The sequence below is a fragment of the Brassica rapa genome, chromosome A09, assembly GCF_000309985.2.
Source record: "Brassica rapa cultivar Chiifu-401-42 chromosome A09, CAAS_Brap_v3.01, whole genome shotgun sequence".
NCBI classification, from domain to species: Eukaryota; Viridiplantae; Streptophyta; class Magnoliopsida; order Brassicales; family Brassicaceae; genus Brassica; species Brassica rapa.
This window is the reverse complement of record NC_024803.2, coordinates 43,213,549-43,239,984: the sequence shown is the minus strand read 5'-3', so window position 1 is coordinate 43,239,984 and position 26,436 is coordinate 43,213,549. Positions and strand designations below refer to the sequence as shown.

Sequence of the window (26,436 nt, the reverse complement as noted above, 5' to 3'; positions counted from 1 at the left end):
TATGTGTCTTTGTTTATCTACGTGTATGCTTCCTCGGAACCACCGCGTCATAATCTTCCTCTTCGATTTAGGGTTCTCTCCCTCTTTTGCGATCACCTCCAATGAAGATTGTATTTGAAAATCAATAAGAATAATTTGGGTTTTTAAACCAAAAAGCAAAAATAAAGAAGAAGAATAATAAAGAGGTCGGTTCAAACTTCAAACCAAAAGAATTACTATTCTACTATTAAACCAGTAAATAAACCAACTTGCCTAATTGCTTGGTTCGATTTACCAGGTCTGAATGGATTTTGGTTATATTGGTTATATTGCTTGTTTTTGGTTTAAAAAGCTAAAATTATTCTTATTGATCTTCATATACGATCTTCATCCGAGGTGATCGAAAGTAATATTCTTTTCTGACTTTTGAAATCAATGTTTCTAACCATTTAGTTGTTCAACTCAAATGGAACGACTAATTAGTATAAACAAAGTATTCTCTATCTATTCAACTTCTGAACAAAGACCAATTCTGTGACTCCTCACCATTGCTGCGGAAATGGAACCTTCATGGAAGTTCATATTTGACATGCGCCAGATACAAACCAGATACAAGAGCCAAAAAAATCTCAATGTCATTTCTTTTATGTTGAGCACATATAAATTTGGAAACAATAAATGTAAAAAAAAGAGAAATTCTATGTACAAATTTTGCAAAACACGCTTAAGAATAATGTCTTTAACCTTCTTTGTGTTGTTTCGTTTCCACGACAAAAGAAGAAGAGAGAGAGAGAGCGGTCTGTTCATACCAAAAAGTTTACTATTCTATTATTAAACCAGTAAAAACGGTTCAGGTCAATTGTAATATATGTCTTTAACCTCAGAAATATCTTCCTTCCGGTTTACATACCATTTTAACATTAAAGTTACCAACTTGCCTGATTGCTTGGTTCAACTTGCCTGATTGCTTGGTTCGTAATATAAGGTCTCAATGGTTTAGTTGGTTAGATATTAATGGTTTAGTTGGTTATATTGCTTAGAATCACACAAGTGAATTAATCCAGTTTGTTTCTTAATTCGGACATAATTGTACAGTAGGGGTGTCAAAATGAGCTATCTCGTTCAACTCGACTCTGTTCATTTATTATTTGAGCTTCAATATGTAAACTCTAACTTAGATTATCTAGATCATGAGTTAAACGAGCTAGCTCGCGATCTAATATATAAAATTAATTATCAGAAAATAAAATATCAAAATAAGTTTTATAATATTAAAAGTATGATTTCTATATTACTTATCTATGTTTTATAAAATTTAAATGTAAAATAAAATATTAAATAAGATAATTAAGAGTAATTTCTAAATTATCTCTTAGGAATATTTTGTTTTATATCTAAATTTAAAGATATATATCAGATGATGAGTATATAAAAATTTCTTTTACATTTTCTATATATTCTAATTTTTTTTGTTTTTACATTTTAATTTTATAAAATAAATATGATAATATGGAAATTATCTTTTGAACGTAAGATATATATAGTTTTAAGCATAAAAATGACTAATCTCATGAGTTAGCTCATGTTTATTAAATATTGTTCATATAACTCGTGATCTAATTTAAGCTTGCTTATTAAACTCATTTATCAAATGAGTCAAAAAACAGAACTCATGCTAATGAAAAATCGAGATGAGCTGAGCTAACTCATTTTGACACTCCTAGTTGTACTAAAACTTATTTCAGATCCATCTCGGGATGATAGTGAACTTAATAACATAGTTTTATCGAAGTAAAATTCATTTTGAAGTCTCAAATCATTGTATCTGAACATTCATTTGCTCAACTCAAACGAAACGACCAAATAGTAGGAGATCAAAAACTTTCAAAATGTAATACAGTGAAAGTCACGCCTGATATGAATATCATTACTATAAAATTCATAACTCATGATCCATGGTCTATAGACACATCAGAAGAAACAAGTATTCTCTATCTATTCAGCTTCTGAACAAAGACTAATTCTGCAACTCTCCTCACCATTGTTGCATAAATGGAACCTTCATGGAAGTTCATATTTGACACGCGCCAGATACAGACCAGATGCAGGAGCCATGGGTTTAGCTGCAGACACAGTCTTCGCCTCCAGGATTCGTTCAACTGAAGCAAATTCACAGACAAATTCAATGGACCATTTCAAACTCTCCTCAACTTTATATTAAACCCATAAATGTGAACTCAACAAGGAGAGATGGACTTACTGTCTGAGACGGTTAACTCTCCAGTGCCAACACATTTCAATGCTCCTACAAGCAGTCGAACCTGCACGACATAAAGAGACTTATAAAGCATCTCAAATCTGTCAGACTAATGTAGGCAAATCAAATTATGTTGCTTCTCATATCAATCAAGAGACTACATTTGATAATATATGATCTACCAAGAGAGAGAGTGGATCTAATCAAACCTGGTGGTATAGAAAACCGCGGGCACGCGCTGTTACCACGTAGCAGCGGTGTCTTCTTCTTATACCAAAAGTCTCGCCGAAATTTGTACTATCACTAGCAGTCTCCGTCTTGGTTTGGCTGGGATATGTGAGAGGATCATCTCCATTGTTTAGTATACTCTCCGCCCTTTCCATGATAGATGGAAAATATGGTGTTGATGGTACTTCAATGACATTGAATTCATCTAAACATCTCACAGGTGACTTTGCCTGCAAAAACAAACCATTCGTCAAAAATCCAGACTTGATATTTAAGTTTTACCAAAACACTAGTTAGATGCATGGACTAGCAATTATGGAATAAATACCCAATCATTCATTACATTTCAACTGGTCGGGTATTAAATAACGAGTGTGTTCAACTAGAAAGAAATTTGACCTGGCAACCAGCTGCCCTGAAGGAGGTAAAATCATGAGATCCAACAAGAATTCTGCATGCTTCCTGTGTAGCAATGATTGACGATGGTCGTGTGAGTTATCTTTTAAGGGAAAAGAAAAAGGTTTGGATCACACTGCTGATGTAGATCACAGTAACGGATAAGCTGATCAGAATAGAAGTTGGTGAACCTGCATAGAGCGAAGATCTAGCTCCTCAGGAACATGCCAGGCACGGTCTTTTTCAAGAATGGATAAAGGATCCGACCCCGAGAGCAATCGGTAAAAGTATCTACAGTGAGGGTCATGGAAACATTCAAGTAATTAAGCTAAGCTAATTATCAATTGCTGGGACAGACCCATCTAACTGAAGTCAGAGTTCTTTGAAGTCACAGTATCAGCACATATATTTGAACATTGAAATGTCTAGAACAATGGAATCTTAGCTTTTCTAATGAGTGATGCACAGAGAATACCTACGTGCGCTCCCGGGCCTTGTATCTGGCATGATAATTACTTGGGACACTCCGAACATCAGTCACCATAACATCACCGTCATTTCTCTGATTAGCAAAAAACGTAAGGATTTTAATCAGATGTTCAGTAGAAGACAAACTAGTTGAAAGCAAGCACTTTTAAGAAAATACAGAGAAGAGAAACTCTTATATAAAAAAAAAGTAGACTTCAGATGAACTTTGTTAAGGTCACCAGTGACATGATAAACTTGAGTGAGTAACCGTGAAATGAGAAGAATATTAACCTGTAAGAAATGGTTCACAGCTCTCTGGACCACACCAGGTTCATGAGGTGGTAACTGCATTTAGAGAATCTGGTTCAGTCAATCAGTGAGAATGCTAATAAACCCATCCTTAAAAGTTCCAAAAACATTTACGCATACATATAGATAACATGATTTTAACGATATTCATCTATCTCCCAGACTATAATTGGAACATATGACATCCTGAACAACGTGGCCAGTGTGCTCTCCTCTCTTAATATAGTTTCCAATAATACCAATTATAAGCCAACAAAATAAATAGGAGCGGGTGAATAAGAGTTACCACTTCACCAGGCTTTCTTTTACTGATGCGTTCCACATCGATATGGCAAACATTTGACAGTGCATGCACCCCTGCATCCTAGAGCAAAACAAGATGCCATAACAATGTCAAACCAAAAACAATGAGCATACCATCAACCTAAATCTAATTGATCAAAATATTTGCTGAACCAAGGCAATTCAAATCTGAATGAAACAGTTCTTCAAACACAAATGTGTATAATCAATATTGATCTGTGTGGCTAATGAGAAGCTCTCACAGTTCGACTTGAGCATAAGATCTTGACAGGCTGTCCAACAAACTTACGAAAAGCCTCCTGCATTGGTTCGAGAAATGCATCAGTTCACAAATTCAACAGAGAGTGTGAAGAAAATTGAGGAGCACCTGCAATACGCCGACGACGGTGCGGTCCTTCGCCTGCTGTTGTGACCCCGAGAAACGAGTTCCGATATACTCGATGGCAACCAAGTAACGCTGCACTCTAGGGTTCATCGATAGCTCCGACTCGGAGGAACTGCTTCCTCTTCCTCTTCTTCTTCGTCCTCGATTCTCGCAGCCTTTGATAGTCTCTCTAGCGAGGTGAATCTTCAAGAGGATCACACATTCTAACTTCCCCACATTGATCCTCTTTTTTTTTTCCTCACCGTCCGGTCAAAGCTCAAGTGGAAAGGCCTAAGGGGTTTAAGGAGGAAACACGACGACGTTTTGATGACCGTTGGCTGAAACTGATTAATTTTTATTATTGAGGTCGTGATAGTGAATTTGTAGCCTTTTTCACTGCAGCTGAAGAAAATATTAAAACACGCCAAACAAAGAAACATCTCATGTTGAATCTAATCTATTAAAATAGAGTCATTTTTTTTATCTACTATACAAAAGTCATAGTAAGTCCATTTTATTAGTTACATGATAAAATATGACATAATAATCCAAAAACAATTAATTATAAATTAGTTCTAACTATAACTTTAAATTTTATTTTTAGTTATAACAAATATGTTAAGAGAAAATCTAACAAAATCTTACTAAACTTTTAATTTTTTTTAATTAAATAAAGCATCAAATAATTTCGTAATTAATAATTTATTATTATTTTAAAATTCATATTAATTAAGTTTTATTATAAAACAAAAAATAAAAATATATAATGTTTTTATAAATTTTGTTATAATCTATATTAATTAAAATAGAAGTATTATATAAATTAAATATGATAAAATTATATTAGTTTGGTAAATTAACCTACTTATACTTTCATTTGATTAAATTATTATCTGCCATTTAAACGAGTTTAAATTTTTTAACTATGTAATATTCTTATACAAAAAATAAAGTTATTAACATATGTTAAACTTTTTTATTCGACAACTATATATTTTCAAACCAAATCAAACTCTAATATTAATGATAATATTAACATTTAACATTTTTAAAATAAAAAAAATACCCGCACGAATGTGCGGGTTAAACTCTAGTTTACTAGTTATTCTTGAGTTCATTTTCTAGGATGAAACTCATTGACCAACCAATATGATTTTATTATTTCAAATCTGATATTTTTTAGGAAAGGAAACAAAATATTATCAAGTTATAATATGTTTTTAAAATAAAAAAAAAAGTAAAAAAAAAATATCACATGAAAGAGAGTTGTATGGTCATGATTTCAGTGTTACCGTAAAAATTTCCCAAACAATAAACTTCTCAATGTGGGAATTAGAATTGGTGAATCATATGCTGCATATTTCATGACTGAGTCACCCCATACACAAAAAACTAGGATAAGACCCGCGCCTTGCGCGGGATTAAGTTATTATTTTTATTATATTTTGGAGAATGAAACAATAGTTTGGCTTCATTTGGATTACGGGTGTTCAATCCGGATATCGGATTGGTTTCGGTTCGGTTCGGTTTTTTCGGTATTTGGTTAGTAAAATATAACTACTATTCTAAATCCATATGTACTTTGATTTTAGTCTTTCACATACTTTTGAAAGATTTCAACTGGACGACTAAATTGATCAGCCAATTTTGTTGCTTTAAATCATTAGTGTTTATATATATATATATATATATATATATATATATATATATATATATTATTTAGTTTGAATATTTATTAAATAAAAATTCATATGCGTTATATTTTATGATCATTTGTAACTTATTATAACAAAAAAAATAATCTATTGATCACAAAATTTTCAGAGTGGGAATATTCAAATTTCTAATAATATATAGACGTTTTGAAAAATTCAAATATAACATATAAGAAAAAATATAAATGTTTTTATTATATATTTAATGTGATTTTTTAATATCTTTCAATAATATAAAATTAAAAAAAAAAGAACTAAGATACCAAAATTGTTATCAAATATTTATTATTCATAATAATTAATTTTGATATATACGTTAATCATATTAGGTAATTTCGTAGATTCTAATTAAGGAAAGTGCAAAAAAAAATTTGGTAGATTATTTATCAATTCGATAGTTAGTTTAATAAAAAATATAATGTAAGTCAAGATGGACCAACCTATTTTTCTAAGAATAGTATATTTTATATAGTCATTTATTAAATGAGAATTTATAATCATACAGTTCAATGATCATTCATATCATTTTATAACTGAATATTTAAATCATCAATAACAAAATTTTCAATGTGAAATCTTTAATAAGTTTATAATTTATAAATGTTTTTGAAAATTCATTGAAAGTTTTAATATTAAAATATTTATGTAATCTTATGGTATATAGTATAATCTATATATATATATATAAATATATATGTTTTATTATTAAATGATATTTTTTACTCATATGGTTTTAAAATAATATGTATCTTCTTATAATATTAAATAAAAGTTCATATTAATACAATTTTATGATCATTTGTAACTTATTATGACAAAAAAAAAATCTATTGATCACAAAATTTTCAGAGTGGGGATCTTCAAATTTCTAATAATTTATAGACGTTTTGAAAAATTCAAAATATAACATATAAGAAAAATTATAAATGTTTTTATTATATATTTAATGTGATTTTTAAATATATTTTAATAATATAAAATTAAAAAAAAAAGAACTAAGATACAAAAATTGTTATCAAATATTTATTATTCATTATAATTAATTTTCACATATACGTTAATCATATTAGGTAATTTCGTAGCTTTTATTTAAGGAAAGTGCAAAACATTTTTTGGTACGTTATTTATCAATTCGATAGTTAGTTTAATAAAAAGTGTAATATAAGTTAAGATAGACCAACCTATTTTTCTAGGAATAGTATATTTTGTATAGTTATTTATTAAATAAGAATTTATAATCATACGGTTCTATGATCGTTCATATCGTTTTATAACAAAATATTTAAATCATCGATAACAAAATTTTCAATCTGAAATCTTTAATAAGTTTATAATTTATAAATGTTCTTGAAAATTCATTGAAGGTTTTAATATTAAAATATTTATGTAATCTTATGGTATATAGTGTTTAATATATATATATATATATATATTTATTTATTTTATTATTAAATGATATTTTTTACTCATATGGTTTTAAAATCATGTGTATCTTCTTATAATAAAAATGTTAAACCATTGATCATTAATTTTTAACATAATAATTTTAATAGTTTTAGTCATTTATTGTCGTTTTTAAAAATTCAAAATATAACATATACGAAAAAATCTAAATTTTCTTTTTATAGCTAATTTGATTGTTTAATTTATTTTAATAATATAAAATTAAACAAAAAATGATGGAGGAGATATACATTGTTATCAAATCTTTATTATTAAACTCATTAATTGTCATATATATATTAGTCATTTATGGTAATTCCGTAGGTTTTATTTAAGGAAAGAAAATATCATATCATATCATTATATCATATAGTTTGACCAACTTATATATCTAACAACATATAAAAATCGAATGTGGACCTACTTATTTTTCAATTGAATGTAATTGACTACCTAATTGAGTGACACCTATGCATTGGGACCTCTTTTAATTAATACAAAATTGAGGTTACATCTTTTCAAATGTTCCTCAATTAATATATAAGGGATATTATTCAAGGTTAGCATCACAACAACTTCTGATAGCATAAATAGTTGTCGACAATATTTTTTTTACTTCAAGATGACTTTAATCCCAAGATGCAATTTTGTAGACAATGTCTAAGCTTATTCAAACATCAAAATTATTCAAACAGTTCAACTAATAGAGAAATAACCTCGAAACCATAAGACTTTGTATTGTCTCATCAAGTCATCGTCTCTCAAATATACATGCAAATAATCTAAAGCATATATAATTGAAAAGATAAAAATGAAGAAGAAATATTTCATGATCTATTTTTGTCTATTTAGAATCTTCATTCACAAAAACAAATTATTAGTTTTTATCTCTCATTGAACAGAATCCAAACCTTATTTTATATCATCATAGTACAATAAACTTGTAATGTGTGATTTATATTATAAAAAGTAAGAGTAGACTTTAATCTCCCATTGAAATACATATGAAAAAACAAAATATATAGCCATAAAAATTTGCTTATGTAACAAGTAACATTATAAGAAGAGCAGAAAATATTGATTTTACATGTAATAAGTTTGCAAAAAAAAAAGATGTGATAAGTAACACATCATCATGGTTCTCTTTATTTCTACACTATTGTACTTCCAATGTAAGATACATGTGAGTGTTATGTAGACTAATGTGAATGTTATGTTCTATGTAGACTAATGTGAATGTTATGTTGTTTAGTTAGTATAATATCAACAAAAATAAACTTTCAAAAATGAACATACATCTATCTGAACTCTTTCCCGACAGTAATTTTCGAGATTATCCAACAAGTTCCGTCTTTCATACTTTCAGTGTTACTTTCCCCATGTCACTATCAATTATAAACTGAAAAACAAAATACAATTGTTGTCAAAATTCTAAAGCAAACACTCAAAACATTATAAAGAGTTACTCTTACCTGTGACTAAGAGTCAACACACTTTACTATGTTCCCAACAACTCTATAGACATTAACGATAACCAAAGGAGATGAGTGGCTAAAATAAAAATAAATTAGTCAGTATACAAAAACAAGAATATGTGGCGATGAGAATACCATTCATATGCAGCTTAAAGGAGGAAGATTTGATCAACTGACCAGCCAAGTTCAAAATGAGAAACAAAGTTAATAGTCTAAGCGAGGTTGTGCTTCTCATTATAATGTTTGCTTCAAACGTTTACTTCACAACCTTTCAAATTTCAGACATAAGGAAATTAATATCAAGCAATCCATTGCATATATTCAAGGATTTGATGGACTTACAAACATGAAATGAAAGAGTACCAACATTTACTGAAAACTAGAACGTAAGGGAGGATTGATAATGAGGAACTCATATCAATGACCAGCCAAAATTCAAATTGAGAAACAACTTAAACAGTTCATCTACTATGACCATTTTATTTACTTATTAGAAAGTCAAACCACATGTACATCCCTTAAGACTACTTCTTAGACAACTCAAGCTTCAGTTTTTCAACATCAAACTCCAATGTTGTCATCATATCTTCCATGCATAATACATATGGAATCCAATATTTGGGACGATACGCGCATGCAATCACGGATCTCTCATACAAGTTGATCACCAAAAATATTCATTGACCAATTAATAGAGTGTAAAATACTTAAAAGATTGTTAAATCGAGGCTAAGTTTAAGAGAGTAAAGCCACCATTAATTTGATGTCTTCCTCCTCGATGAAATCAAGATACTTATGCCAACTTTTCAGCTATGCTTCAAGGAAAGAAATGGAAAATATTACATTATCATGCTTCTTTTCATTTGTGCACTAAATTTAAACATTTTGATAAAATTACTATAATAATTATTTATATAAAAAATACATGTGAATATATTATTATTTATATCATATCATATCATATCATATGTAGACTATTGTGTATGTAGTATTATTGTTTATTTATTATAAACTCAACATAAGTAAATATAACATCATTCCATGTGGGCCGAACAAAGCAGTAGAAGAACAGTATAGAAGAATAGAAATAAATCGTGTTTAACCGGGAATGAACCAAATCAATTACATTAATTTAGAAATCGAAGCTAAAAGCTTTTTGCTATCAAAAGACTAGAAATAAACCGTCTTAAACCGGAACTAAACCAAATCAATCACAAAAAAAACTTAGAAATCGAAAGACTGAACCATAAAACGTGAATAACGGACACGTGTCGCGAGAAGACATAAGGGCATCTCCATCCCTACTCCATTTTCTACTGTAAACATCATTTTGGAGTAAAATCATCTCCAACTCTACTCCACTTTCAACTCCAAAATGGAGTAATAGCTAGGGTTACTCTATTTTATGGAGTAATCTTACACATTACTCCATTTTTGAGTTGAATTTTTTTTATTTATGAAATGATCCTTTAACTTTTTAATGTTCTTATTTTTTACTTAAATAATATTTTTTAAAGATACAGTAACATGAAAAACAAGATATTTCATTATTTAATAGTTTGACATAAAAATACATAACATAACTAAAAACATAGTTGTTAAAAAGCATAACTAAAACATAAATAATATTAAATAAAGAAGATGAAAATGTCTGAGTTCAAAATTTTCTTGCTCGATTTAGGAGTATCAAAGATAAAGAAGCTCACTTTTCATTACGAAATGCATTAGTTGATCATTTGGTGGGAAAAATATTCTAATGCTCATTATTGAACCAACTTATATTGTGTGTTTATTGTATTTTTATGATTTCTTGTAATCTATATATATAAAAAAATGTTTGTGTCCCTCCTGTTGCGCCACGTCGGATCCAGCCTGGAAACTCGCTTCATACAATCGCCCCACATGTCCTGAACATGAAACTCACCGTTTCATTAACTCTGGTGTGGGCTTGGACTGTGTAATCGCGTGTCTGGGCCTAATCCTGAAGAATCGATGCATTGGGCCAGGAGCTCAAGCCTCGCCTCCCGGCGGTCAGCTAACCACCACCATGAATTTCGTCATCTTCTTCCTCTCTAAGCCCAACTTCCGTTACTACTCCTTCGGCTTCACCGCCTCCACCGTAGCTTCATCATGTCTCCGCTTCCAGCCAATCTCTCATTACTCGCATCAGATCTTGAATCCATGGTGGAGAAAACTCCATCTTCTTCATGAATCTGCATCTGGACAAGAATAAGCTTTGATAAGAGAATAGATAAAAGAGTGGTTGAGACATATTTCGTGGTGATGGTTGAAACAGAGTTCATTAGCGGAGAACGATAACGAGGAGGTGGAGATTAAGAAGATGGTGGCAGCGGCGGAGGTTATGGTGATGGTGGCTGAGACAGCTTCGTTAGCGGAGGTAGAGAACGAGGAGACAGAGATTATGGTGATGGTGGTGGATGTGACAGATTTCGTTTATGGGGTAATTTTGTTTAAGAATGAAGAACATGAGATAAGAAAAGAGATAGAGTTAAGCCTTTGTTCAAAAGAAAAAAAAAAGATAGAGAATACGAAAGGAAAGGTAGGAGATAGAGGAAGAACACATTTTTCACTTTGTTCATTTTGGGCCATTAGATTTATTTTAATCAATGGTTGTAGTTAAAAGAAAGTGGATCCTCGCACTTGCACCTTAGTGGTTACTTTTTAAGAGAGGGAAAAATGAGAATTAAAGAGAGGAAAATTGATTAGTGATGAGATTTTCACAAAGTATTTAGCGGAATATCTAATTTTAAGTTCCTGCTTACTAAAACTCTTTTATAGCATTTATCTAATGCTATTATATGATACGAAATTTTTTAAATCATCTACGATAGCAGTTTTGTTTAGTAAAACGTATCGTAACAATGTGCTATCAATGTAGACTTTTTTGTAGTGCCAACTTCCCCTTAGGCATCCTTGGCATCGACATCGTCGACAAGTTCCGGAAGCAATCAGAGAGGTTTGGCACCGAGATCTTCACGGAGAGGTCACCAAGGTTGATTTCTCCTCGAGGCTGTTCAAGCTCTTCACCGATTCAAGAACGGTGCTCGCCGAAGCACCAATTCCGTCATCATCTCAACCGGAGCTGTTGCGAAACGGCTGAGCTTCGCCGGATCTGGCGAAGGCGCTGATGGTTTCTGGAACGGGGGATCTCGGCATGTGCTGTATGCGACGGCACCACTCCGATCTTTAGGAACAAGTCTCTGGTGGTTATCGGCAGCGGAGACTCGGTGATGGAGGAGGCGAGGTACGTTCAAGGCGACGAAGATCATGCAACATAGAAAGGCGTGTTTGGTTGTTTGAAGGTGAAGAACGTTGTTACTGGTGATGTTTCGGATTTGAAAATGTCTGGGTTGTTCTTTGCGATTGGTCATGAGCCGGCAACGAAGTTCTTGGATAGCCAGCTTGAGCTTGATGAGGATGGGTATGTGGTGACCAAGCCTGGTACCACTAAGACGAGTGTGGTTGGTGTGTTCTCTGCTGGAGATGTGCAAGACAAGAGCTATAGGCAGGCCCTTCCAGCTGCAGGAACTGGTTTGTTTTCAAAATCGCTATTTACGTTTATAGAAAAGTAGATAATAAAGTATCTGATATTTGATTGTTGCTTAATTACATAGTGGTTTAAGGAACCCTTTTTAGCTTTTTGAAAGTCATTAGCTTTTATTGATGGAACCCGTTCATCTGCTCAATGTGTTTTGCGTTGTTTACCATTTCATTTGTGAGACCATTTTAAATGGTTTCATGAGACGTTTGTTGAAGTAAACAATTTTTTTAAAATGTATGATTATTGCTCTGTTCAAAGTGAGTTGAGTTTTTGAATTCATTAGCTTTTTATGGTGGAACCCATTCATGTTCTCAAAGTGTGCGGCTTTTTATATCATTTGGTTGAGACATGATTTGTGTTTGCTATAGAGTGTTCATGTGGTGTGTGGTTAAAGTCAAAGTGCCTGTTTTTGTCTGTATATCATTTTGATTAACTTAAGTAAGTAGTTTGAGACATGATTTGTATTTGCTCTATAATGGTCATGTGGTGTACGGTTAAAAGGTATCTACTTTCATACTCATACTCACACTCTTTAGTAGACTAATAGTGGTCATTAGTTGGTCTTGAGAAGCATGCAAGTTAAATTGAACTGTTTCAAGATTTCTTATCTTAATGTTCTCTTGCTAAAAAATAAATAATTCAGACATATTTTAGCTATTTACACGTTATAGTGTGTAGTTTTTGAACTCTGACTAAGATGAAATCAGATTGTTCTCGAGTGGCTACTTGGTTCTATGAAATCCAATTTGACCAAAATATGACAATGCAAAAACCGCAAGAAAATAATAATTCAAGGTGGATTGGATGAGTCTCAAGTTTGTTAACTTTTCCCTTTTTAAGTGTACTTCCTTGAACCTAAATTTAAGATACTTAGATATTTCTTTTTTGGTTTATACTATCATTTTTAATCTACAATTTTTTTTAAAAAAAAATACTTCATAAATTAATGTAAATTCATATAAAATATTTTTTTTTCTAGCTTCCCGCCCGTAGGGCGGGCCGGCCCTAGTTTCTAATAATAAATGTTTGATTTAAATAAATTATATTTTGAAAGTATTTTCATAAACATAAAATAGTTTGGTTAATTGGTAAATTCTTATAAATATAAGGTATCATTAATAATTATTAATTATTTTTAAAGTAAAAAATGAAATAATACATTGAAGTAAAACTTTACTCTGTGCATCATTTTTGAGTAAAAATATAGTGTAATACATCGGAGATCTAACCCGTGTGCATCATCATCCCGTGTTATAAACAAGCTCGGACCAAAAGCGCGAAAGAGATGGCGATGAAGAGTGTTTGGATCACACTGCTCTGTTTATTCGTTATCGCAGAGGCGGATCAAGGCTTCGATGTTCGTCATCACTTATCCACCGTCACCAGGTTCTTACACGTTCCCCCTTATTACATTTTCCATCATTGTCACCACATTGAATCACGAACAACACTTCGCATCTGTGTCTGAATCTTTTTAACCTAATCTGTCAGAAAAGGTTAGTTTGTGTAGATTTTTTTTAGCTGAGTTGTAATTTGGATATTGGAATGCAGATACTCTGCTTCAAAAGAAGTCTCTCAAAATCTGATTAAAGGGTCAAATGTCCCCAGTGAGTGTACACCTATCCACCTTAACCTTGTGGTAAGCATATAAACTTACATCTTCATAAAGTGGAACATCCAAATGAGGAACTGATGAATTACTGAAAATGGTGTTAGGCTAGACATGGAACTCGTTCTCCAACCAAGAAACGGTTACGGGAAATGGAGAATTTATCCGGCAGGCTAAAGGAACTGGTGAGAGAAGCAGAAGCTTCAGAGAAAGTTCCTGGATGGTTAGGGAAATGGATATCTCCATGGCAAGGGAAAGTGAAAGGCGGTGAGCTGATCAGGCAAGGAGAGGAAGAGCTGTACCAGCTTGGAATCAGGGTTAGGGAACGGTTCCCCACTTTGTTCGAAGAGGATTATCACCCTGATGTTTATACCATTAGAGCTACTCAGGTTGGTTGGTGGTTGGTTGCTTCAAAGTTTTTTTCTTATAATGTGAAGAACACTTATGAATTGTTTTAACTATTGGTTAGATTCCCCGGGCGTCTGCGAGTGCTGTGGCGTTTGGAATGGGGTTGTTCAGTGAGAAAGGAGATCTAGGACCTGGGAGTAATAGAGCGTTTGCTGTTACTAGTGAGAACCGTGCTAGTGATACCAAGCTGAGGTTTTTTGAGTGTTGTCAAAACTATAAGGTATAGTTGTTATTTAATTGTATGCAATGTTGTAAAAATCGCTAGGCGGTGGATGGTTAGGGGTCTTATAGAAGATTATTGTTTAGGTGGACGCCTAAATCGATTTTTTAATTGAAAAAATTGTTTTGCTAGGCCTTAGACCGATTTTTAGAACACTGATTGTATGATTATTTGCTTCTTGAGATTTATGGTATATGAATGCAGAGCTATAGGAAAGCTAAAGGGCCTGCTGTGGATAAGCTCAAGGAGCCTGTTCTTGATAAGATCACAGCTTCCGTTGCAAAGAGACATGGTTTAAATTTCACTAAACAGGACGTTTCTTCTCTCTGGTTTCTGTGCAAGCAGGTGTGCTTCCTTCTTGCTTTTTAGTTAAAACATTTTTCTTTAAATTGAATGGATTGGAATGCTAAAAGTTTATTTTGAAATTTTTAGGAAGCATCATTGCTTAATGTGACTAATCAAAGTTGTGAACTTTTCACTCCATCTGAGGTACAAGTTGAAAAGTTCTTTAGTGATGTGTTTGAAATATTCTTTAGCTTATGGGTTTAGTGGTAGTAGGTTGCTTTGCTGGAATGGGCAGATGACTTGGAAGTGTTTATTCTCAAAGGTTATGGAAACTCCTTGAACTACAGAATGGGAGTTCCGTTGTTAGAAGATGTTTTGCTTTCGATGGAAGAAGCTATCAAGGCTCGAGAAGGTAATGTACAACTTCAATTCATGAATAAAAGTTAAACTATTTGCTTATTATTTGTCCCTTTTTAATTACCATGCAGAGAAGTTCCCACCTGAAAGCTATGAAAAAGCAAGACTGAGGTTTGCACACGCTGAAACAATAGTTCCCTTCTCTTGTCTTCTTGGACTTTTCCTTGATGGATCTGGTTAGTCCATCAATGTTCACTCCTTTCATATTCTTGAGTTTGCATTTGTTGTGATAACAGATAGTTCCCCTTAATGATTTCAGAGTATGAGAAGATACAGAAGGAGAAGCCATTGGAACTCCCTCCACAGCCTCCTAAGACCAGGGACTTTAGAGGCAGCACCATGGCTCCTTTTGGTGGGAACAACATGCTTGTCCTCTACAGTTGTCCTGCAGCTTCCTCACCCAAGTACTTCGTGCAGGTTCTGCACAACGAGCATTCTATCGCACTTCCAGTTAAGTTTCATCTGATTTAATAAACCTTAAACCTTCATTCATCTGATTAATGAATTGACTCCCTAATCTCTCTTCTTGTGGTAACATCTACAGGGTTGTGATGGAAAAGACTTCTGTCCTCTTGAAGATTTTAAGGTATTCTGCAACGTTTCCTCTGAATGTTTTCCTCAGTTAAGACTACTACACACAACGCATGCATGACTTCTCTTTTTGTCTTTCTTACAGGCCAAAGTGGTGACCCCTCATCTCAAGCATGCTTTTGACAACCTCTGCAATGCTAATCTAGACGACCCTGAAAAGAAGCATCAATCTCCGTGGAGTTGGCTGTTGGGGTCAAGCCAAAAAACCGAGCTCTAAATTACTATTTTTACTCAACAACTTTTTTCCTTTACATTCTAGCTGAGTACGGTTCTAAACATGTAATCACATAGAGCAATGCTGTCTGTCTTTTGTTTGTCCACTTGTTACAAATCTGTCTCAGTAAGCATTACAATGTATAAAACCCTCAAGGCTATGTCTCAGAATCTGTCTGAAGGATTTTTGCGCAAATTTACAGAACTACTACACTCAGAGCTATGTCTCTACTTATCTCTCCCCTCTCAAAGGCTTCCTCTGGAAGAACAGCGACCCCATTAAGACGGCTATTCCCGTTACCGCCACATTGAAGAAAAGCCTTCTGTTAGAAACACCGTTCCCATCTCTTCGCCTCCTCCCGTTTCCACCTCCTCCTCCTGCTCTTGTGTTAGAAACACGGTTGCCACATACTTCCTGGTTTTTATAAGAACCCGAGAGAGAGAGAGTCAGATAATCATTTCATTTGGAGAGAGAGAAGGGCGAGTTAAAAAAGTGAATATACCTGATGCACAGCGACATCAACCGCAGGCAATGGAAACTCACAGAACTCACATGTTACAATCCTGTGATCATCTGCCATGGAGAATATACACTAGGAGAAAGAAGAGAGCATTGGAGGAGGAAGCAAGTTTATAAAGTCAAGAGGAGTTTGTTACAGATAAAATTGTACATGGACCTTATACTACTATAAAAGGATTCCATTAGCTTAAAGATTCATAATTGATAGTTTGTAATTGGCTTTAACTCTCCGGATTGTGGAGATTAAGAGTGGGAGGATACTCATCAATATACATCACAGTTCATAACATCCTCTTGGGTCAAGTGTCACGTTCTAAGGTCTCTTTGCACATCGAACATGGTACTTTGAAACCAATACAGTACAAGAGGAATCTCATAAGCTTAAGTTGGTCACTTCATTCATCTAGCACAGCATAAAAAAAACCCAATATGCAAACATCAAACTAGACAAAAGTAAACCAGCGTACCGGAGCATGTGCGGTCAAGAAGTGTTCATCAGCATGTTTTTTGGGAACCATATCACCACAAATCTTGCATTTTTCTAGACGGGCGCAATGTACACGATGCAGATCGATGTTTGGTGCTGGAATGTCTCTGTCACTGCAAAAAATAAAAAACATTAAAATTGTCTAAAGCTTAATATAAGGTTACTTTCAATGAATGATCACGCAGCTCATTAAGTGTCAATCCCACAGAAATGTTTTAACTTGCAATCATCGACCAATTGCAAAAAATAAAAATAAAAAGTTCAAGACTTTCGAGTCTACACAGAAGTTTCCTTCTGGTTCCAAACGAATTTAAAGAAGACAAAGCAGTGGTTTCGGGCAAACATACCAGTGGTTGCATACGATGGTGATTTCTCCGGACTCGGTAGCCATCGTCTATTTAAAAAAGCTTACTTTAAGAGATCAGATGAGGAGGAGGACGAGGAGAGGAAAGATCTTTACGAGAGGAGAGAAGAGAAGAGGTTCAATTTGTTTATTAATGGCTATATTTTATATATCGAAGACTATGGTTGTAAGGGCAAGATTATCGGTGTCCTTAGAGGGATATCTTAGCAATTAAACACTTATAATTAAATGAAAAATAACCAATAAAAACAAGGACGCTTCTTAATTAAGAAGTTTTCGGTGTGGTCCTTACGAGCCACGTGTAGGTCTGAGATTCACTTCGAAAACAAATTGGCTCTCTCTCGAAGGCGATTCTAGCGGCGACGATTCGAGCGGCTCTCTCGACGGCGGTTCTCTCTCGACGCCACATCTCTCTCGACGGCGCTTCTCTCTCAATGGTTCTCTTCTCGTTGATTTTGATCGCAGTCCAGAGGATCTGTTGTTTCATCCACAGCTTTTTCTGCGATTCAAAGGTGAATAATCTACCTGTTTTGCTGAAGTTAATAACTTCATCGGGAGTATCTTCGATCCTGACAGCAAAGGCCGCATGAAAAAGCTCAAGGAAATGGATCCTATAAATTTCGAAACTGTGAGTTACAACATGCTTGTTTGCCTTTTGGTTATATGATGTGTGGGACTGTGATACATCCATAATTTAGGTGATTTTTATCTTTATAGTAAGCCTGTCACATAGCTGAATCTAATAGTAACGGCTGCATTCTGTAGATTTTGTTTCATAAACAAAGTTTGCTTGGTAGTACCCTGATTCTGTGGAGATGTTGGCCAAATAAACAACCTTGGTTCAGTATTTTCTTGTTTAAGTTTCCTGGTGCATATACGTAGCTGCCAGTTGATTGTTCTTGGCAGGTACTGATATTGATGAGAAACCTCACAGTGAATATGTCAAATCCTGATTTCGAACCTTCTGTAAGTGTTAAATTTATCATAACTTCCATGCTTGTTAGAAATAAGTCTCCTTCGCTCTTGTTGTGTGTTACTTCTTTAAGCATTCTGGTGATTAGAATGAGGATTGTTGTGCTTTCTAAGACGTATATTACACACACTGAAACAGATGTATCTAACCTTGATATAGTCTGATGTTGCAGAGGAAGGTTCAGAACACTTAAGCTCTTAGCTCTTGTATGGGATCTTTGGCCAAGAACCAAACAAGTGATATATCTTTCTTGATGGGCTTCTTGCTCACAACAACTGTGTATATCAACTGATATATATATATATATATATATATATTTATTTATTTGTTCATGCGTTTTGTAATTTGTAGTTTTCTTTATTGGTTATTTCTTGTCATATATTGAAACCAAAGGCAATGTATCAGCTAGCAAATGCCACTAAATTCATAAAGAGACACATGAGTCTGTTTGTATCTTATTAAAAGTCCTACCAATAATCAACTCTTTTGTGATTGTCCTTAACTTTGTCTCTTACCAACCAAAAATTATTTAAATAAGCTAGGGACTCAAAACTAAGGACAATCAATAATGTTGCTCTAAGTTGTAAATAAATTAAGGAATCATTTATTGAATTTCCACAATGTCTTCCTGTCACGCTCATATCCTCTCATTGTACTACACACGCCACATCCACATATGTTTTGTTTTTTAGTAGTCTTTGTTAATTAATTATAGTGTAAAAGATTAATAGACCAACGTTTGAAACTGAAAAGAAAATATCATTACTCTCTAATCATATCAAACCCTTATATTTTCATATTTAAAAATCTAAAATGTAAACCAAACAAATATCTTTGAAAAAAAATGAAAAAATCATCTATAAAAAATCATTTTAAAAAACAGGACAACCTTCAACATGAACACCAGGAGCAGTAGGACAAGAAGCAAGAGGACAATTCTCACCTTCCGCACCCCACCAATGCCCTATCGATATCCCATTCATCGTCAAACTAAAGTACAACAACACTCCCATGAACGCCAACCCCGCATCCAAAGCCGCGGACAACACGTAGTTATACCTCTGCCACCACTTCTTGTAGTTCTTGAACACAAAGTAATTGAACACAACTCCAACTATGATCCAGCAGTTGAAGTTCACGCTCGTCGCCGGCGGCATCGCGGCCGTCGCGCCCAAAAGAACGGGGAGATTGATCTGCGAGATCCATGTCCTCGTCGGAAACGCCTTTTGGAGAAGCCACACTAGCACTGGTCCCACTAGTCCCCCTAAGAAGAACCAGTTTAGGGCTGGATAGTTCCCTAGCCGACCAAAGATTCTCTTTGGTCCCACTAATCCCCAAATCACCGACGCGTCGAAGAAAACTCTGTCGCTAGGACACGTCCACGGACTGTTTGGTGGGAGCAGCTCTTTCTGGCAGATGTTTTCCACCGATGTAAGCAAGTACCACGCCACTGATATATTCACCGTTCCGGCTATGATTGTTCCTATGAACTGAACCAAGAACATCGATCTCGGCGGTATCTTCATGTAATGGCCTAGCTTAAAGTCGTTGAGGAATGAAATGGCTTGTGACATGCTTATGTAACCGTATGTCTTGAAGACTACGTTGGCTATTGGTCTCCCTGGTAACAACACACCCATGAGATATTCTGTGATGATGTTTAGACCTGGAGTTTGATTAGTAGTGGCTGTGATAATGCTGACTGGTACGGTGAAGATTAAGGCCATGAATGATGCTAGGAGAAGTCCCCACCATGGCATTTGGATCTCATCTTTCATAACAGTGCATAGGACAAGAGATAGTGCCAATGAGACAGCAAGCATGCTATAAAACCACCAACTTGGTATGTCTTTGTACTTCTTCATCAACCTTGTGTGTATGTCTACTTTAGCAGTGGCTGAAGCTCTCACTTGTTGCCATATTCCCCTAAGTAAAAAACAAGATTAGTAAGCAAACATCCACCAGTAATTAGTCCAAAAACTAAAATGATTAACATATATAATACAAATAGAGATTATAGTATGATGTAACGATTTGACCTAGAGTTAAAAAATGATTAACATATGTAATATGAATAGAGATTATACGATGATGTAATTGACGATTTTAAAAGTTTCTTAAAAAATGATTAATAGTTCTTTATACTTACTTTCCATTGAAGAGAGCAACATGAGTGAGTGTAGAAACGATTGCGGCGAAACCAATCCCATAAGTGATAGCAAAGAACGTACTGAGATAAACCCTACCTTCTTGTTGATACATCACTTCATCCAACTCAAACTTGTCATTAACAATGGTGGAGATGTTATAAAGCTGCCCTTGTGAATCAAACAGATCAGAGGAGAAGATAGGGAACTTGTGTGCTTCATAAACGTTCATGCCCCAATATGATACTGGTATAACCATATACATGATCAGAACGTAACCAACGAGGACGTTGACGATGGCAAAGAAAGGAGTCACAAGCGGGCTTCCAAGGTAAGAAGCTATGACAGACCAGTCAAGCGCGAAAGAACCAAGTCCGAGTCCTGACATCCCGGAGCCTATTTGCTGTGCTGTGATGGACTTAGGGAACGCCCAGCAAACCCAAGAGATTGATGATAACGTCAGGAACAAGTAAGCTGGGAAAATGTACCATGCGAAGCTACATACAAACGCTATCACAAAGAACTTTCCTCTTGACATCCTCGCCTTGTCCTTCTCATGAAGCGCACTAAATAAAAAATCAAAAGAAAAAGACTTCAAACACACAAAAAAAAAAAAAAAGAAGACTTCAAACACAAACTGAACAAACTGGAGATATAGCCCGGTCCTAAGAATTTGAAGCTATTTCGAATTTTAATAAAATTGTATTTTTAACCATTTGGAATGTTTATGTATAATTAACTGTGAACTATGGCCAAGACCGACCCAAAGAGAACTAAACATCATAATGTTTCACTTGACTATGTCCAAGACCGGCCCTAACTAAAGACAATTTATCATCACAAACTAGAGAAAAAAATTTGGAAGCTATAAGATAATTTTGTACGAATTTTAATAAAAAAAAGTTGTTAACCATTTGGAACTGCATTTATGTATATTAATACTAAACTATGGTCAGGGCCGACTAGAGAGAACTAAACATCATAATGTTTCATGGAGCCTAACTAGAGAAAACTTAACATTAGCATCATAAACAAGTGTGTATGCTTTAAGATCTAACGTACCGAAACAGAGAGACTTGAAGAACACTCGTCGGCCACCACATCTGAGCAGGATCCACCACAAGCTTTCTCATGATACCAGCCCAACCATACCCAAGAATCTGAGTGGTGATAACAAGAATCCAACTAGCCAAGAAACTGATCTTCCTCTTGTAAAACGCCATGATGATATCAACGATCCCAACGGCATAAGCAGTGCCAGATCCAAAACCAGCACCAGCATTAGCAAACATGGAGATCAACACGTGCTCCTTCACGTTAAACGGACCCGGGTTAAAAGAAAACTCCCAAGACCCGATCCGGTACTTGGTCTCGGGCAAGATCCGAGCCATGATCTTCCCTAAAGGCAACGTGACGACTTGAACGGAGATCATGGTGATCATGAGTGGCTGCGTCCTGTAACCGAAGAAAGTGTTGAGAAACGAGAGGAGGACGCAAGAGAGAAGACCAAGAAACCACATGCGAAACGTCCACACGGGCAGAGAAGGATCATCTTCGTTGGAAACTGTGAGACGGACCTCCTCCACGGAAGATTCGTCTTCTTCTTCGTCGATCTCGGGCTTGTGTAACTCAAGCGCAGCCATTGTTGTTTGTTGGGTGGTGTGTGGCCAGAACTAGGGTTATGAAGAGGTGAAGGAGTCGGTGAATATTGTGAGAATCTTTAAAAAAGATTCATGAATCTGTGATATATAATCTGGTCAATAGAAAAATAAAATAATCAGAGTGTGTCAGTTCAGTTCCCGGGAAAATCGAAGAGTTAGTTGAAAAGAATTAAACCACGCTTTAACTAACTCGTCGCCTTATAAAGCGGGAAATAATCCTCATAATGCTACTTCATTATTTTAAATTTTAAAGTCAGAAAAAAACTATTTATAGTAAAAGCATATACTATAAGATCTTTTCTTTATTGGAGAATTATCACTTATTTTTGAAAATTTTGTGGTGTTTCTATTTTGTTATGATTTTTAGTGAAATAGATAATTACTTTTGACAGAAATGTCGGATTTGTGTGCGTTTTTTTTGTTATTGCAAAATCTTGTTTCAAAGATCATCATTAGTTTTTGTTAACCGCTCATACAAATTAAAATCAACTAAATTCTTGTCAAATCTCAAATGTTTGTGTTTATTTTCTTATTCAATGACGAAACTAGGACATTGAGCCTATATATAAGCTAAGTTTAAAATAAAGATCTCACGCTTTATGAGATTGTTTCATGCAAAAACTTTTAGTTTTCAAAAAAAAAATTCCATGCATGATGCCAAAAAAACAAAAATTTCTACACTCCATTGACAATAGCTCTAACACGGAGACTCGTAACCAATAGGCAAATAGGTCTTCGCATTTTATTAACATAATCATGTAATTAGTTTAATTTCATTTACTTAATACAACTCCTAAACAAACAAAAATATGAAAAATAAAAATAGATAAACGAGGGGTTTAAGCAAATAGAAGAAGAAGCTCAACTTAACAATATTGAGCTTCAAGAATAAAACAATAAAATGAATATTATTAGCAACTTCTGCAATGTTGTTTTAATGAGTCAGTAAACTCTTTTGAAACCTTCTTCGCGTAATCAATTTTCCGTACTCATTCTGAAAAGTAAAAACATAAATAACACGCTAATGAGGATGATGTCAAAAAAAAAAAAAAAACACTAATGAGGGTCAAGAAATGTATATTATAATTAAAACAAATTGATTAAGTCACACTAACCCTTTGTCTACAATCACGACAGTACGAATTTCGCAATTAGCAAACCTATAAGAGAACACATGCCATATTATGACCAAACAATTATAAATTTTATACAAGGAATTAAAGTTCGTCCATATTTGGAAAAAATAAATTTTGTATAACCTCTTGCAAAGGTCATGTCTAATTGACTTGTCACAATCGTTTGCGAACACATACAACATATGCTGCAACACTATGCCATGGCTAACAACTGCGACCTCCTTCTCTGGTCTTTTCCATAACCTAATTATAAACAACTCATCAATACTCTTAACCAAGGGCGGATGCAGAAGTAGATTTAATAGGGGGCACAACAAAGTTTTCATTGTATTTTTTCTTTCAGTTGGGGGCACTTATATGTACTTACATCATTTGTTAAAGAAAATTTTAAAATTAGTTGGGGGCACGTGCCCCCGTACCCGATGCACTCCGTCCGCAATAACGATAATTATATATACATTTTTATCTATACTTTACGAAAATTTAATTACCATTTCATGAACTCTAACCCTCTCGCAAAAATCTCTTCTTCGGATTCTCGAACATCAGGTCTCCAAAGATTGTCTTCTTCACTTTCAATCTATAATATGCATCCAAGATATATATTAGAAAAAATCATATCATGTGTATCCGAAAAATATATTGAGAAAGCTTTATATAATATGTTATAGTTTTCCAAGAATAGTTTTATGAGTGAAAGCAGATTTTTGCCTGAGAGAAATCAATTGTGGGGAAAATAGTTTGATACTCGCTCACGTTTCTTCTCATATCAGGAGGACGGACTCCCTGCATGCACATACATATCCATTTAGTTCAGATGAACTTGTTTAAATCGATGATAAATTAACAAGACATTCAGGGCCGGCTCAACACTGATAGGGGCCCTAGGGCAAAAAAAAATTTTTTACTCTCTAAAATTTATATAGAGATAATGTTTAAAATATTTTTAAAATTTAATCAATAATATTTTGTATATTTTGTAATGAAAATAAAACTATATACATATCAAATAATTTTGGGCCCTTTTCAATTTTATTTATTGTATTTATAATTTTTTTTATATATAAAAATATAGATTTATAAAAAATTGGGCCCCTTATTTATCATTACATGGGGGGACACGGACTCGGACCCGGGGCGGTCGCACCGCTTGTCCCCCCTTGTAAGCCGGCCCTGAAGACATTTCGCCATGTATCAATCATACATTACGGTCTCGAGCAACCTCTAGGGCCAAGATGGAAGGGGTGCTTGTCATATTCTGTTGTATATCTTCATTTCCAAAAACTCCAACCGCTGTTTGCATAGTTCTGTATATACACCAAAACTTAATGAGTCCAAGTCACTATATAAAAAATATAATAAACTTTAAAGTCTTCATTTCTTATATGTGAATATTTTTACCTCAATAAGGGTGAAGTTACAACTAGCTCAACCCTCTTTAGTACCCCACTTGAAACAAGACGTTCGTGGAGGTTCTCAACCTTTCAAGAAGCATTAAACGATTAGAAAAAAATACTATACCAATAAGTATTATATTGATAATATTCCTTCACGTGAAAATTATGTTCATTAATTTTCAGTTTGTAGCCTTTGTTTACCTGTTGGTGACCATGTTCAGTAAGTGGAGCGTCGAAAAGATGAGGAGACAACAACGCATTCCTATCCTTCTCGGCTTCGACATTGTGCAACGCTTGTCCATGTCTCAACTTGAATAAAAGAAATAATAAGCAAGATTAGTATGTATTAATAAAGTGATATTAAAAGAGACTTGTGTGTACGTTATCAGCCTTATTTAGAATTTGTGACTTACCAAGTGGATAATTTTACAGCTCTCCAAGGGGTACAAGAATCTTGCATCCATTTCTACAAATTAAATGTTTTCTCTTAAGAAACAACGAATTTCTGATTTTACTGTAAATAATATTCATACATGTATATATATATATATATATATGTGCATCGATACATTAACAAGACCATTGTCAGCTAAAAATAGAAACTAAAGGTTAATTGCAGATATCATACCTTTCAAAAAAAATATTGTACTTTTCCTTTAAAAAAAATTTGTACTTTGGCAGGAAAATAAGATCTCAAAGGGTTATCTCAAGGTTATAGTTCAATGATGATATTGGCAAGCAAAATGATGGGCTCTATATATATATATACTTGAAATATTAAAGACCACACATGTGGAAGTGGAATGGTACGTAAAATTTCATGCAAATACAAGTCAAACATTTGACTCATTCTTCACTCGGTATAACTAATTAACGTATAGCAACGTAACGAGCTATTTCAACTGGTCATATCTTAGGAAAAATCATTTAACACAAACAACAAAGAAAAGGGGGATTAAAGACTTGTAATCACGATTAATGTAAATAACCAGTGGATTATCCTGTAAATGTGAATTATGTGATAATATTTATTCTAGTATCACATGAAAAGTTAAATTTCTATGCTAGGTAATATTATCATCATATGATGCAAATTAATTGATTCGATTTGTGCTTTGTAATTTTTTTTATTTTTTTTTTGACAAAGGTGCTTTCTTATTGTGTATTAAATTGAGTTGGATTGTACGTTGTGACTGCTGATTTTTCATTCAATTTTTCAAAGGATCTTGGAGCCAAATATGGATCAAATTACGTAGAAAAAGGAGACAAAAGACTCTCAAGAAAAAAAAATGTAAATATTGCCTTTAGCTGGAAAGGTCATACTCGTTAGTCTTTTTACTCGTTTAGCTTTGAAACTTTACATTCCAATCTTTGTTTAATAGACAGCTAAAGATACTTGTCGTGAAATACATGTCGAAATGTTTTTCCTTTTCTTCGCTACATGTCAAAACATTCTAGTTAGAAATTCTCACACATTTAAACATCTATCACTAATCTAAGAACATTTCA

At 33.9% G+C, this 26,436-nt stretch overlaps 4 protein-coding genes, 1 long non-coding RNA gene and 2 pseudogenes across 6 annotated transcripts; 3 read left to right on the top strand and 4 right to left on the bottom strand.

Moving 5' to 3' along the window:
* Positions 1-251: 251 nt before the first annotated feature.
* LOC103843519 lies at positions 252-11,240 on the bottom strand (annotated as a pseudogene).
* Positions 7,979-12,760, top strand: LOC117127999 (annotated as a pseudogene).
* Positions 12,761-13,645: 885 nt separating this feature from the next.
* Positions 13,646-16,413, top strand: LOC103843331 (multiple inositol polyphosphate phosphatase 1). The gene is made up of 11 exons (XM_009120044.3): positions 13,646-13,885; positions 14,051-14,138; positions 14,216-14,497; positions 14,578-14,736; positions 14,941-15,081; positions 15,169-15,225; positions 15,295-15,433; positions 15,510-15,614; positions 15,698-15,888; positions 15,983-16,024; positions 16,115-16,413. The coding sequence occupies exons 1-11, from the start codon at positions 13,785-13,787 to the stop codon at positions 16,244-16,246; spliced, it is 1,437 nt and encodes a 478-aa protein (XP_009118292.1). The 5' UTR covers positions 13,646-13,784; the 3' UTR covers positions 16,247-16,413.
* On the bottom strand, positions 16,318-17,806 carry LOC103843332 (XIAP-associated factor 1). 2 transcript variants are annotated; one of them, XR_004451067.1, is made up of 4 exons: positions 17,597-17,802; positions 17,230-17,362; positions 16,746-17,105; positions 16,318-16,657 (listed from the first exon to the last, which is right to left on the bottom strand). XR_004451067.1 is itself a non-coding variant. In XM_009120045.3 (4 exons), the coding sequence occupies exons 1-4, from the start codon at positions 17,638-17,640 to the stop codon at positions 16,475-16,477; spliced, it is 450 nt and encodes a 149-aa protein (XP_009118293.1). In that variant the 5' UTR covers positions 17,641-17,806; the 3' UTR covers positions 16,318-16,474. The 2 variants fall into 2 exon arrangements, 1 of the variants encoding a protein (XP_009118293.1); XM_009120045.3 differs by having other exon boundaries at positions 16,746-16,835; positions 17,597-17,806.
* Positions 17,807-18,036: 230 nt separating this feature from the next.
* LOC103843330 lies at positions 18,037-19,083 on the top strand. The gene is made up of 3 exons (XR_004451068.1): positions 18,037-18,241; positions 18,520-18,579; positions 18,746-19,083. It is a non-coding gene; the product is annotated as an uncharacterized LOC103843330 (long non-coding RNA).
* Positions 19,084-19,277: 194 nt separating this feature from the next.
* Positions 19,278-24,031, bottom strand: LOC103843329 (oligopeptide transporter 2). The gene is made up of 3 exons (XM_009120043.3): positions 21,796-24,031; positions 20,736-21,299; positions 19,278-20,512 (listed from the first exon to the last, which is right to left on the bottom strand). The coding sequence occupies exons 1-3, from the start codon at positions 22,374-22,376 to the stop codon at positions 19,459-19,461; spliced, it is 2,199 nt and encodes a 732-aa protein (XP_009118291.1). The 5' UTR covers positions 22,377-24,031; the 3' UTR covers positions 19,278-19,458.
* On the bottom strand, positions 22,703-26,349 carry LOC103843328 (phosphoglycerate mutase-like protein 1). The gene is made up of 7 exons (XM_033279234.1): positions 25,341-26,349; positions 25,129-25,236; positions 24,932-25,011; positions 24,735-24,837; positions 24,242-24,316; positions 24,022-24,110; positions 22,703-23,773 (listed from the first exon to the last, which is right to left on the bottom strand). The coding sequence occupies exons 1-7, from the start codon at positions 25,389-25,391 to the stop codon at positions 23,500-23,502; spliced, it is 780 nt and encodes a 259-aa protein (XP_033135125.1). The 5' UTR covers positions 25,392-26,349; the 3' UTR covers positions 22,703-23,499.
* Between the last annotated feature and the right edge of the window lie 87 nt (positions 26,350-26,436).